A 12,062-nucleotide genomic window follows, 5' to 3' on the forward strand; every position below is an offset into this window, starting at 1 on the left:
TTAGCAATTTAAAGTGTTGTTTGAAAATATTGACACAAATCTAATTCCATAAAACAACAAGGTGGCACATTTTATATGAATTTAATTTTCCTCCCGAACAAAAAAGCTCTGTGGCAGACGCACAGGCGCTGAGACTGTGCTAACGTGAGTGTCCACTAGAGGGCGGTAGAGCTGTGTCACTGACAGAGAAGCGTGAGGTTTGAGACTGAAAAGAAACATGCGGTCAAACGTGACAGACGATGGCGGGAATGTGACGAGTAGAAAGGACGGACGGACGGACGGACGCGTGAGTGCGTGCGTGGTTTCCTGAATCGACCTCTTGACCCCTAACACCCACACTTCTTGGCGGCGGGCTGCTCGTCGGCGAGCTTGGCGGCGCCGTTGCCGTTGGCGGCCTCTGCGGGCGGTTTGTCCACGCACTGCTCCATCCTCTTCATGACCAGGTCCAGCAGCGTGATCACCGTCTTGTCCACTTCGGCGCCCGTCGCCGCACTCGTCTCAAAGTACGGGATCCTGAGAGGGACAACAACGTATGTGTCGTTTATTCTCAAACAGTGGACGGACTTTAGTCCTGGTTCTTAATCATGTCTTTAGAGTGTTTTTAGCGTCGATGAGAACTTATTATCTGCCAATGATGAAATGGAAATTGTAATTTTTACCCACTTTCACAGTGTGTTGTGCCTTAAAATGAAGAAAAACACCTATGAAAAACCTATCTAGCTATACGTATAATTATTTTGAATCTGCAGAACAACCAACCTCTCCTAACAAACAAGTTTAAGAAAATAAAAAACCCCATAATATTATAAATGAATGAGGTTTATTGTCCGATTCTCTCGGGTTAATTTCTTCCTGGAACAGGGTTGTTGTTGCCAGGCAACAGAGGTGTCAGCTGACTGGACACACACCAGGAAGTGACTTGTTGCCTCGTCTAACAGGAAGTCGGTCGTTTACAAAAGTCAGCGTCGTGAACCGTCCGTCTAACTGTGTGTGTATGTGTGTGTGTGTGATGAGACACTTTCTGACCACTATATTAGGTACACCTGTTGAACTGCACGCTCATGTTAATATTTGATCAGATATTTGATGTTGGTGACAAACGAGCTGGTTTAAGAATTTAACAAACTGCACCATAACACCATATTTCTCCCATTTATTATTATTATTTACTATTTAACTATTATTTAGTTTAAAGTGTTCAAGAAAAATGAGGAGAATCCTGGTGTATGAGGTCCAAAAAAGTATTCGAAAAAATTCTATTTAAGCTTACGAGAAAAAAATCATAAAATTGAAAATTCTTCTGGCAATATTCTGAATTTATTCTTCACTTAAGTTTGGCTCTAATACTCCGTTGCAACGTTGCACGTATCTTGTGGGAGTATGTTTAGATTTTGATGTAATATAGTACGTATAATTGCTAGTGCTGTCAAACGCTAACACATCAACGGCGTTTAATGGCGGCGATGCTAACGCATGACGCGTTTCCATGACGACTGACATGATAAAGACGCGCGTGGCGTCATGTTTACGTGACTCCCGATTGTTAAAATGAGTAACGCTAAACTTTAAAAACAGAGGCACACTGGTTATTTGCAGCACTGCTCTTTTCGTTTAATAAACAGACCGCTTCGGTTCCACTGCAGGCTAACGCTAACGGCGCTAAAAGGAGCTAATGCAGCTAACGGAGCGAACTGGTTAAACGGTGCCTGGACTCCGGTGTCACGGCACCACGCCATGCGCGTCTTTTTTTCCGGTCAGTCGTCATGGAAACTTGTCGTGCGTCAACACGCGTTAACGTGCGTTAACCTTTTGCACATCGCTAATAATTGCACATAATATGAATATTAGTGGACAGAGATATTCAGACCCTCGGAACTCACCCGTATTTATCGGCCAGCTCTTTGACCTGTTTCTCCTGAACTTCCCGCTGGTCGGCCAAGTCGGCCTTGTTTCCCACCAACACGATGTCTGGGTTCTCACAGTAGGCGTTGGCCTGTAGTTGGCCTGGATACAAACAAACAAACGAAAGCAAACAAACGAGACGTGCAAACATTAACACGGAGAACTCGATCCAGTTATACGTGAAACGCGACGCAAACGCAGACTTTCTTCATATTACAACTTCTTTAACATCCCTGTAATTGACTTATTATTCCAGAGGTTTTTGGACCACTAGAGGCACCGTAGAGTAACATATTGACAGGAAAGAGATAACGACGTACTCATCCAGTTTCTGACATTGAGGAAACTCTGCTGACTGGTGAGGTCAAACATCAGCAGGAACCCCATGGCGTCTCTGAAGAACGCCGTCGTCAGGCTGCGGAACCTGAAACAAATATATACGCAAACGTTATACAGTACACTGTAAAAAAAAAAAAAAAGTTGCGAAAAATTCAAAACTTTATGCAGTCAATTTTTGAGTTGACAGCCCAACAAAAGATCTCGAGTTTTTAAAAAATTTCCATCAACTAAATTTTGTTAGACAAACTTGTAAGTTAGCATTGTGCCAACTCAAAATTCTCTTTTCAAACAGTTTGGCTAACTAATCTTGTTCAGATAATGTAAAAAAATGTATTACAAAATAAAATGTTGAATTTTAATAATATTTAATAATTATATTAGTTGATGGAATTCTTTTTAAAACTTGAGATCTTTAGTTGGGCTGTCAACTCAAAAATTGATTGCATCAAGTTGCCTTGAAATTTTGAGTTTCCTTTTTTTACAGTGTATATAAAAGCGTCTTAGTGTCAATATTCCAATCTCAAACTCATTCTAATGATGCTATATTTTTTGTTAATCCACCAACAAACACGACTGTGACTACAGATTAAATATTTTTGAGTCGCCAGTTAGTTTCGGCGTCGATAAAACGGTGCAAAAATGTCTCCAAATTTCAAAATAAAAGACTCTTGAAGGTCAGTTTACCGTCATGGAAGATACAAACCAACCAGGGGTAAATGGCTGCCGAATATTTATTTTAGTCATTTAATGTAAGTAACAAGTCTTTGGTCGCCATAAAACGTAACGGTCCTGACGAGGGTGGTGTTTATACTCGGTCCCCGCGAGGTAACGAAAACACACACACAGAGATAGAGATAATAATAATAATAATAATGCATTTTCAAGTGTCATTAAACAATCTTTTTAATCTGGCTGACGTGAACACACTGTCCTCACCTCTCCTGTCCGGCCGTGTCCCAAAGCTGAAGGTGGACCTTGAAGGTTTTCCCCGTGTTCGTTCCATTAGGGTTCGAGGACGTGTACACCTGACAACACACACACACACACACACACACACACACGTTACTAGCTTACTTTACCGACGCAGTCGATTCCAGTGGAGACTCGGCTCTAAACTCACCACTCTCTTTTCCCTGAAGTCGATGCCGACTGTGGTGATGAATTTGGGGTTGAACTTGTTGTCGGTGTATCTGTACAGGAACGTGGTCTTTCCCACGCCAGAGTCTCCCAGGGCCAGGAGCTTTATCAGGTAGTCATAGTCCCCATCAGTCATAGTGATGACCCAGATATAAACCTGGAGGAAAAAACAAACGGAACTATAACGTGTGAACGCGGGAGCTAAAGGCGGCGAGTAAGAAATGGAATAAGTCCATGTTTGTGTGTTTTTATACCAGCTCTCAGAGGCCACGGATGAATTATGGACACACAATCACAGGGTCAGTGTGTTCCCAGAAAGTCCAAAACCCCCCAACTTTAACAAAAACAAAGCATTCCTGGAGATGTTTATGTTGCAACAGCACTCTGTGAAAATCACATGATTTGAACACATTTACAATAAGTGGTTATATTGATTTAAACCGGATTTCTGATTCAAGAAAGTCACATTTTAAAGGTGCATTATGTAATAAATCTAAATCCTCCTGTTACGTCACAGAGACTCAGGAATAATGTTCATATAACAAACTGAACTCACCAACAACAACAGTACAGACAAAAATATTTGCATTAAAAAAATATATTTTGCAGACTGCAAATCATGTTTATGTTTTGAAATCATGTTTTGGCGTCATGTGGCGCCACCTACCGCCGTCTACCAATCATTGCAGTCAGTAGAGTCCCAGCTGCCGAGCAACCACGGGTTGCCAGTTAAAACGAAACCTAAAAAAAATACCTCTCTGTATTTTGAATTTGAATGTAGTAACCCTTTTTGGCCACATTCTTACATATGGCGCCTTTAAGCTTTTGATTCTTGCCTTGATTCTCTGAATACCAGGATTAAAAAATCCCAGTAAATGAGCAGTTTCTGAAATATTCAGACTAACAAACTGTTCGTTTTCATAATCTGTCCATTATTTTCTGGATTCATCGAGAAATCGCTCAGTCTTAATATTTTCTTTGTTATATGGAGCAAAAAAAACCCCAGAAAATATTAATATTTAAAAAGCTGAAAAATCGGAACAACTTGTTTTAATACATTTTAAAAAAAACACTACATTTTCAAAATAAATGTATTTGGGGGAAATTGTGTTCAGCAAAGTTTCAGGCACTTAACAACTCTTTAAGAGATAAAAGCAAAATATACATGTAAAGAAAAGAAAACATAACATAAAACACACGTGTCAAACTCAAGGCCCGGGGGCCAGATGTGGTCCGCCACGTCATTTTATGTGGCCCGCGAGTGATTGATTGGTCTTAATAATGTGTTAAAATAGGTCTATGCTGCTTTAAGGCGTGCGTTGACCATAAACTACTCAAATTTCCCACAATGCATTGCGATTGCGTTACCCGCAAAGTGACGGCACCGCCACTAGATCGGAGTGTATCATTGTATGTGGATCATGCGACGAGTGAAATTGAATAAGTAATAAATACAGAAAGTTATTTAGCAACATGTTACGGATTAATTACCTTTATTTGACATTATATTTGGTTACATTTAGTTACATTTATTCTGTATGACAGTTACATCTGGCCCTTTGAGGGTAACCGTTATGCTGATGTGGCCCTCAGTGAAAATGAGTTTGACCACCCTGACATAAGATGATATAGACAGTTTTAACTCGTCTGCTTCCGTGTGATTGGTCGATGCGATGCCGTGTTTACAAGCAGTTCAACAGGTGTACCTAATAAAGTGGCTGTGTACATCAGAGGAGGAAACAGAAAAAGGAATTCAGTGTTTCCGTGTGAGACGATCCAGCGAGTCGTTGTGCGTTTGCCTCGCAGCTACATTGCTGCTTTATTTAGAGAGCGGATCATAAGACTCTTTAATTCACTCAGCTGAGACGAACCACGTACAACACACACACAACACTGGCCTTTATATCGTAGCGTGGACACACTCGTTAACCACCAGCTCTGATCTCCTCACAATAAGATCACTGTTTTCATTTGATTACAACTACAACGCTGTTAAAGCCCAACACACACACGGAAACGTTATATAAATTGTGTCAAAGTCGGTTTTCTGTCTCATGATTTTACACAAACACACAGAGGCTGATAATCCAGTTTGAAACCTAGCTTAAGTTCACTCTCCTCCTCACACCACCACAAGTCCATAGAGAAAACCAAGGATTTTAACATCACAGCACACAGTTGTTGTTGATCCACTGCTGCCTCCATCAGTGAGTTTCACGTGTGTTATTTTCTGACTTCGGCTTTTGAAATTCTTTGTTTGGATTTACCCAAAGTGACCACACGAGGCAGCAGCAGCAGTCCAGATCGCTGATTTTCTTAATGGACTTTGGTGTGAGGGAGCGCACAGATTACAGACCTCAGTTTCCAGTCGGAAAAGGTTGTTATTATTGAGATAAAGAGGCAAAAGTATTGTTAAAATAATCTGGACTTAAGCTAGTGTAGATGTCTATCAAGAGAGCCTTTTGTTAAGTGGCTAAATTAGTGATTTTGGTGTACTACCGGTTCCAAAATACTGATTTTGATATGGATTTGATAAATATGGCTACCATACGAAAAGTTTATTTTAGGTCAAATATTATTATCTAACAACTCTACATTAAAACATCTAAAAAAAAAAAAAAAAAACATGAGTAATTATGACCCAGATTATATATGTTGTTGAATATTGTACTTTAAATCCATAGAGATCATTTTGTTTATGCTTTTAATGGCGTCATTTACGGTCCCTGCTATAACTTAAACAACTACTAAAAGATGGTGTGAATGTTTTTGATCTATATCTGAAATTTTAAAATCTTAAATGTCTCCCTAAAATTTTGCTGGCCTATATTTTAGCTGAAGTTCTACGTGCATATAGTCAAATGAATAGTGGCTAGGCTAACTAGCGGTACAGGATATTTCACAGTTTGTCCTGGAAGTAGTTGATGAATGATGAATTCAACATGGCCTAAAATGAAAAAGGTTTTAAATATTTAAATAATTGTTGTGAGGAGACGGCTAAAACCATACAAAAGACAACAATTCCCATAATTCCACGCTGCTTTCCGACATCACCTAACCAGGTATTTTGTTATCATTTTCACTAAGAGACACTTAGCAACAGAAATAACATACTTTTATGTGTTTTTCAGAGTAAGTAGTACAAGATCTACAGTCTTACTTTTGAACATTAGAGAAAGTGTTTACAGAGTAAACGGCAGATGCTAAATCAAGGCTAATGCTACACTCTGCTGGTATTGTGGACGCTCTAATCACACGGTACAAGAATCCTGTGGGGCTTTAACGAAATAAAACCCCCAACGGTTTATGAGAAACATCACAAATCCAAAGTGATGTTTCCATATATTTAAAGAAATTAAACATTTTCTATATAAGGCGAAACCATCTCTATATTAGACATTTAGCGTCCATTAGTGGTGATATCGACGGAGCCCTCGGGGAGTGTGAGACGGGGGGGGGGGGGGGGGGGAGGATTTGACCTCATTGATCCGTCATTACTGGTGGAAAAACTAGCGCCGTGTGTAGCGCGATGAGTCCGTCACTCGCTATTTCCCCCGGGTGAACGAGTCGACAGCAGCCCGGTCAGCTGACGGCACGGGAATTTTTGATTTCTCATGATGTTTGCTCGGTTTCACGGTGGTGGTGAAAGAAAACTAGAACGTAAAGCAACACAATGTAAGAGATTTTAACAGCCTGAGGAGGAAGCAATACCGTTTATCAACCGTAGGGGGACCCCGAGAGCAAATCCTACTTTGTGTTACTTTAAAAAACTAAGTCTCAATGAAAAAAATCAGGTACAATATTACTTAAATTTGGAAAAACAATGAGATAACGTTGATTAAAGATAATCACAATATAAATCGTTGTAAAAGCAAATTTGTGTTGCAACTATTAGTCGCTAGTATTTTGAGTTGAATTGATTTATCAGTTTGAGGTATTAAAAAAAATATATATAATTTCAGTTTATTCAGCTTCTTAAATGTGAATATTTTCTGGTTTCTTTGTTCCAAATAACAACGAAATTATCATAATTTCCAGGTTTTGAAAACCCTGATCAACGTTTTATGACATTTTATGGACCAAATAAATAATAACAGATTAATCAGTTATTTAAACAGCCCCAAAATGACTCGCAACTTCATTTTGTGCATTTATTTTCAAACATATACACATAAATCTTAACTAAAAGGTTGTTTCAGGTCATTACAACATAATTCAGGCTTAATTATTACTTTTTTTTAAAGCACGCTCTAGTTCAATATTTACACACATGACACCGTCATTAACGTCAACTACTCTGTATTCTCGTGCAACGGCGAGCACTCAGAGATATGTACACACAGCAGGCAGCCACATTAATTAAAAATAAAGAAATAAAGAAATGCACAGCATTGTGTACGACTGTGGATCGTGGAGGGAAATGTTTTTTGCCCGCGTCTTAATACGAGCAGCGAGAACAAAACCATAAAACACAGAGAGAACATTAAAAATGTATGAACGACACAACGGGAGAGAAGGAGGTGAAACACGAGAGGAAAAACACAAACCAGTCCTTTGAGCGCAGAGGAGATGCTTCGTGTGTTATTGACATATCAGTGATGTGAATTAGTGTCAATTTGCCGTCTTTTGAGGAAACTGTGGTTTGTTCTTCCTCCTCGCGTTTCGAGATAAGAGCGACACGACTTTCAGAGTCAGAGACACAAACGAGTCTGCAGATTCACTCACTTTAACACAGTTTGTTGTGTATTTGTATATAGTATGTGTATAATTTGACTGGCATCGGCAGATATTGGTTTTTAAAGATGCCCTGATATGACTAATAACTAAAATTGTGGCTGAATAAGCTGCTACTTCCTTCACTTCTATGCTAACGCCATCTACAAGTATATGTTTAAGTTTATTTTACTTTTGTATAATGAAGAAAATTTGGATTACAACCTTCAAATAATGTCTAATAAAGATTATTTTGATGGTAGAGCCCTGGGTCAGGCTTGTGTTTAGACTGACAACAGTACCTTTACTTCGTAGGTAGGGTGTGCCTGATTGCCGCATCGCAGAGATACGTAGCGTAGAACGACGTCAATGAACGCAACACAACAGAAAACAATGGAGGACGTCTAGCGGCTCCACCCTGACCTTACCGTTCTATTTTACGCTGGTACCCCAAGGGAAGGGTGCCAAGAAAAATGGAACGGTAAGGGCTGGTAAATCTACATCGTGTTACTTAACGTTAAGCCAAGCCTCAGCCTCAGTGACATCGCTCAACTTGGAACAATTAAGCACTGGGTCAGGCTCGTGTTTGGACTGAGAACCTTTACTTCGTAGGTAGGGTGTGCCCGATTGCCCGCATCGCAGAGATACGTATCGTAGAACGACAATGAACGCAACACAACAGAAACAAATGGAATACTTCTAGCAGCTCCACCCTGACCTTACCGTATACTATTTTAATCTGCTACACCAAGACCCCAAGGGTGCCAAGAAAATAGAACGGTAGGGGCTGGTAAATCTACATCGTGTAACTTAACGTTAAGCCTCAGTGACATCGCTCAATTTGGAACAATTGGACCCTGGGTCAGGCTTGTGTTCGGACTGAGAACAGTACCTCTTCTTAGTAGGTAGGGTATGCCCGATTGCCGTGTCACAGAGAACCGTAACATGAGGTTATACCGGTGCGACAACCACTAACAACTAAGGACAACATTAAAGGACATCTGGCAGCTCCTTCGTGGTCAGGGTGGAGCTAGACTGTCTCCACCCTGACCTTACCGTACTATTTTATGCTGGTACCCCAGGGGAATGGTGCCAGAAAATGGAATGGTAGGGGCTGGTAAATCTACATTGTGTTACTTAATGTTGAGCCAAACCTCAGCCTCAGTGACATCGCTCAATTTGGAACAATTAAGCCCTGGGTCAGGTCAGTGTTTGGACTGAGAACCGTACCTTTACTTGGTAGGTAGGGTATGCCCGATTGCCGCGATGCATAACGTGAGGTCGTACCAGTGCGACAACAACTAACAAGGAAATTTGAACGCGACACAAACGGACAACAATGAAGAACATCTGGCAGCGCCACGCTGACCTTACTGTATTATTTTACCCTGGTACACCAACGGAAGGGTGCCAAGAAAATGGAACGGTATCATACCGAACCGTTCCACTCGATGGAACTTCTGGTTTCTCCTTTACGGCGTACGTCACCCTCATACGATATTGTTTACCTCCTGTGGGGGGACCGCAAGACCAAATCCTACGTTTTGTTACTTAACGTCGAGCCAAACCTCGGGCCTCAGTGACGTCACACAATTCATTCATACTTGAAGACACTCCCGGGGCAGATGCACTAACATTTTGACGCCCCAACTTTAGGACGTTCCGTCATGCATCGTCTAAAATAGCTAGACCACGGTTAAACCGCAGACCGACTGTACTTGTCCTTTCTCGTACGTACCACATGCAGTCATAGGAGAGTGTGTGAGGGAAAACTCCCCGCCTCTTAAACTCAGTCGTAATCCAGATGATGGCGTTTTGAGTGCTCAACCCTTGGTGAAGGGTGAATCCGGAACTTCCCCCACAAACTGGTGTACCACAAATACCTATTATGGATAAAAGGTCAGCAGACATTTGTCAGCGACCTTTAGGTTTGACTGTTGTGGTCTCTTCATCGACTTAAGCAGATCAGACAACTGACTAATTGTTCTGTGGGCTCGGCTAAGGGCCTTTTGTTGTCGTTGCCAATCTATTTCTCCACAGTCGAGGATCAATAACCGCTAACGTGGACAAACATCGTCCTCCTGATGATCTAATCTGTGCCGGCAAGGTTTACCCCTCAAACTGTCCGGAACCTCTCAGCTTTTCAGACCCAATCAGCAAAGAACACAAGAAAAGCCTTTGTCGTCATCGTTGTAAAAGACATGAAATTTGAAGTTGATCTTCTGAAATCCAATTAAAAAAGTATCCAATATAAGAAACAAAATTGCTAAGTGCATTAAGCTAAAATTAAATTTTGAGTTTTATTCAAATCACATTTGAGAAAACTAGCAATTTTTGTCCGAAATCAAAACATGAGGGGAAAATTCAAACTCTTTATCTATTTTCGAGAGCCAGTCAGCTGTGTGGTGTGAATATGCGATGGCAAAAAAAAAAATTCTTCATATCCCAGTGGCTAAGTGCCCCAAAGTGTCCCAGAGTGGAAAAAAAACAACCTAGTGCAGGTCTGTAATTCCAACCAAAAAACAAATTAGAGAAGAACACTGTGCAAATCACACGGAACGTGGAAACACAAGAGTGACCATTGTCCACAAACCTGCTGGTCTCATGACCTCGGGTCTTTAGCCTAACCTGGTTACGCTCGACAGAGTCGTAAAATAACAGCTGAGGCGGCAGAAACGTGACGGCTAATTCAATAAACGACCAGGTGCTATCACTGCTTTAGAAACGTTGTATGACGAGTTCTTTAAGTCAATGAGTTTGGTCTTTGGATACTTTAGTGGTATCAAACTTACTAGGTCTGCAACACTCGTGTGTGAATATTTTCTGGTTTCTTTGCTCAATTTAACAAAGAAATTATTAAGGCATCATCGCGTCAATGTTTGGGAAACTTTCTCGGCATTTTCTGACATTTTTAACGAAGAAAGCGCGAGTTAGCTAAAAGGCACGACTCGGGTCTAGAGCTACAAATAAAGCATTTTACTCTGAGCCATGTAATTTTGAAACATGGGTATTGATATTGCATTGGAAGCAAAAATTCACGTAGATATAAATTTTGTGCCATTTACGTCCTAAATACTCCGAATGCAAATCCTGTGAAACTCGTATTAATTGCAAGTTGGAATATTTTTAGCGAATTTGATTTCGAACAATCAAAAACGTGACATAATAGTGCAAAAAAATAATGGAAAAACATCATAATAATAGTAATATAAATGGATAATAAATTAAACATGGTACTAATATGGTGTTCTGTTAAAATACGATGTGGAACTTCCATCTTCTTGTTCTTTCCCCTTAATCTACTTTGCTTCACTGCTGATGGTGGTGGAGGTCACGTGATCGGTCAGCTGACTTCATCTGATGTCCTGTGCTGTTGCTGCTGCTGCTGCTGTTGTTATTTCGCCCGAGGACGCGACACAAACATCATGATCTCTGCTGTCGAGTACCGAGTATAATCCACTCTCTGTTTTTCACTGGTATTCTTTTTAAAACAACTTAAATTGAAAAAAAATCGCTTGGTTTACGGCGTCTTAATCTGATTAAAGGTTTCTCTTCCTGTTGGTTTTTCGCTCCTAAAGTCCCCGTGATTCCAGTTTGAACTTTCATAAATCTTCATGGTGACGCCACATTCGCAATTAATTCATAATTAAGAAAACAGGGTAACGGTAGCTTGAAATGCTGACTCAGGAAACGGTCCCTTAATCTGTCAACCTCTAATCTGACTGTGACTGTGATTTCTTATTTGATCTTTTTTACTCAAATTCACTTCCATAAATAGTCAAACCAGAGAAAATCCCCCCAATTCTGCTGTTTTTACGACAAATTAGTCAAGCAAACGGATTCATTTTCTCCACGGGAGAATCATCGTTTCACCGCAACAAAGATTTTAATTAACTAACACCCGTAAAGACTTGAGATAAGACGAATTTACCTCCAAAAATTTGGATTTTCTCACAAGTCAAAATAGAAAA

The 12,062-nt window shown here is 40.4% G+C and overlaps 1 protein-coding gene across 1 annotated transcript; it reads right to left on the bottom strand.

Moving 5' to 3' along the window:
* Positions 1–326: 326 nt before the first annotated feature.
* Positions 327–3,514, bottom strand: rab27b (RAB27B, member RAS oncogene family; the record flags this gene model as incomplete). The annotated part of the gene is made up of 5 exons (XM_083910835.1): positions 327–513; positions 1,881–2,004; positions 2,223–2,326; positions 3,178–3,266; positions 3,362–3,514. The coding sequence occupies 5 exons, from the start codon at positions 3,512–3,514 to the stop codon at positions 327–329; spliced, it is 657 nt and encodes a 218-aa protein (XP_083766961.1).
* Between the last annotated feature and the right edge of the window lie 8,548 nt (positions 3,515–12,062).

This window comes from Microchirus variegatus (assembly GCF_963457635.1).
Source record: "Microchirus variegatus genome assembly, chromosome: 1".
Lineage (NCBI taxonomy): Eukaryota > Metazoa > Chordata > Actinopteri > Pleuronectiformes > Soleidae > Microchirus > Microchirus variegatus.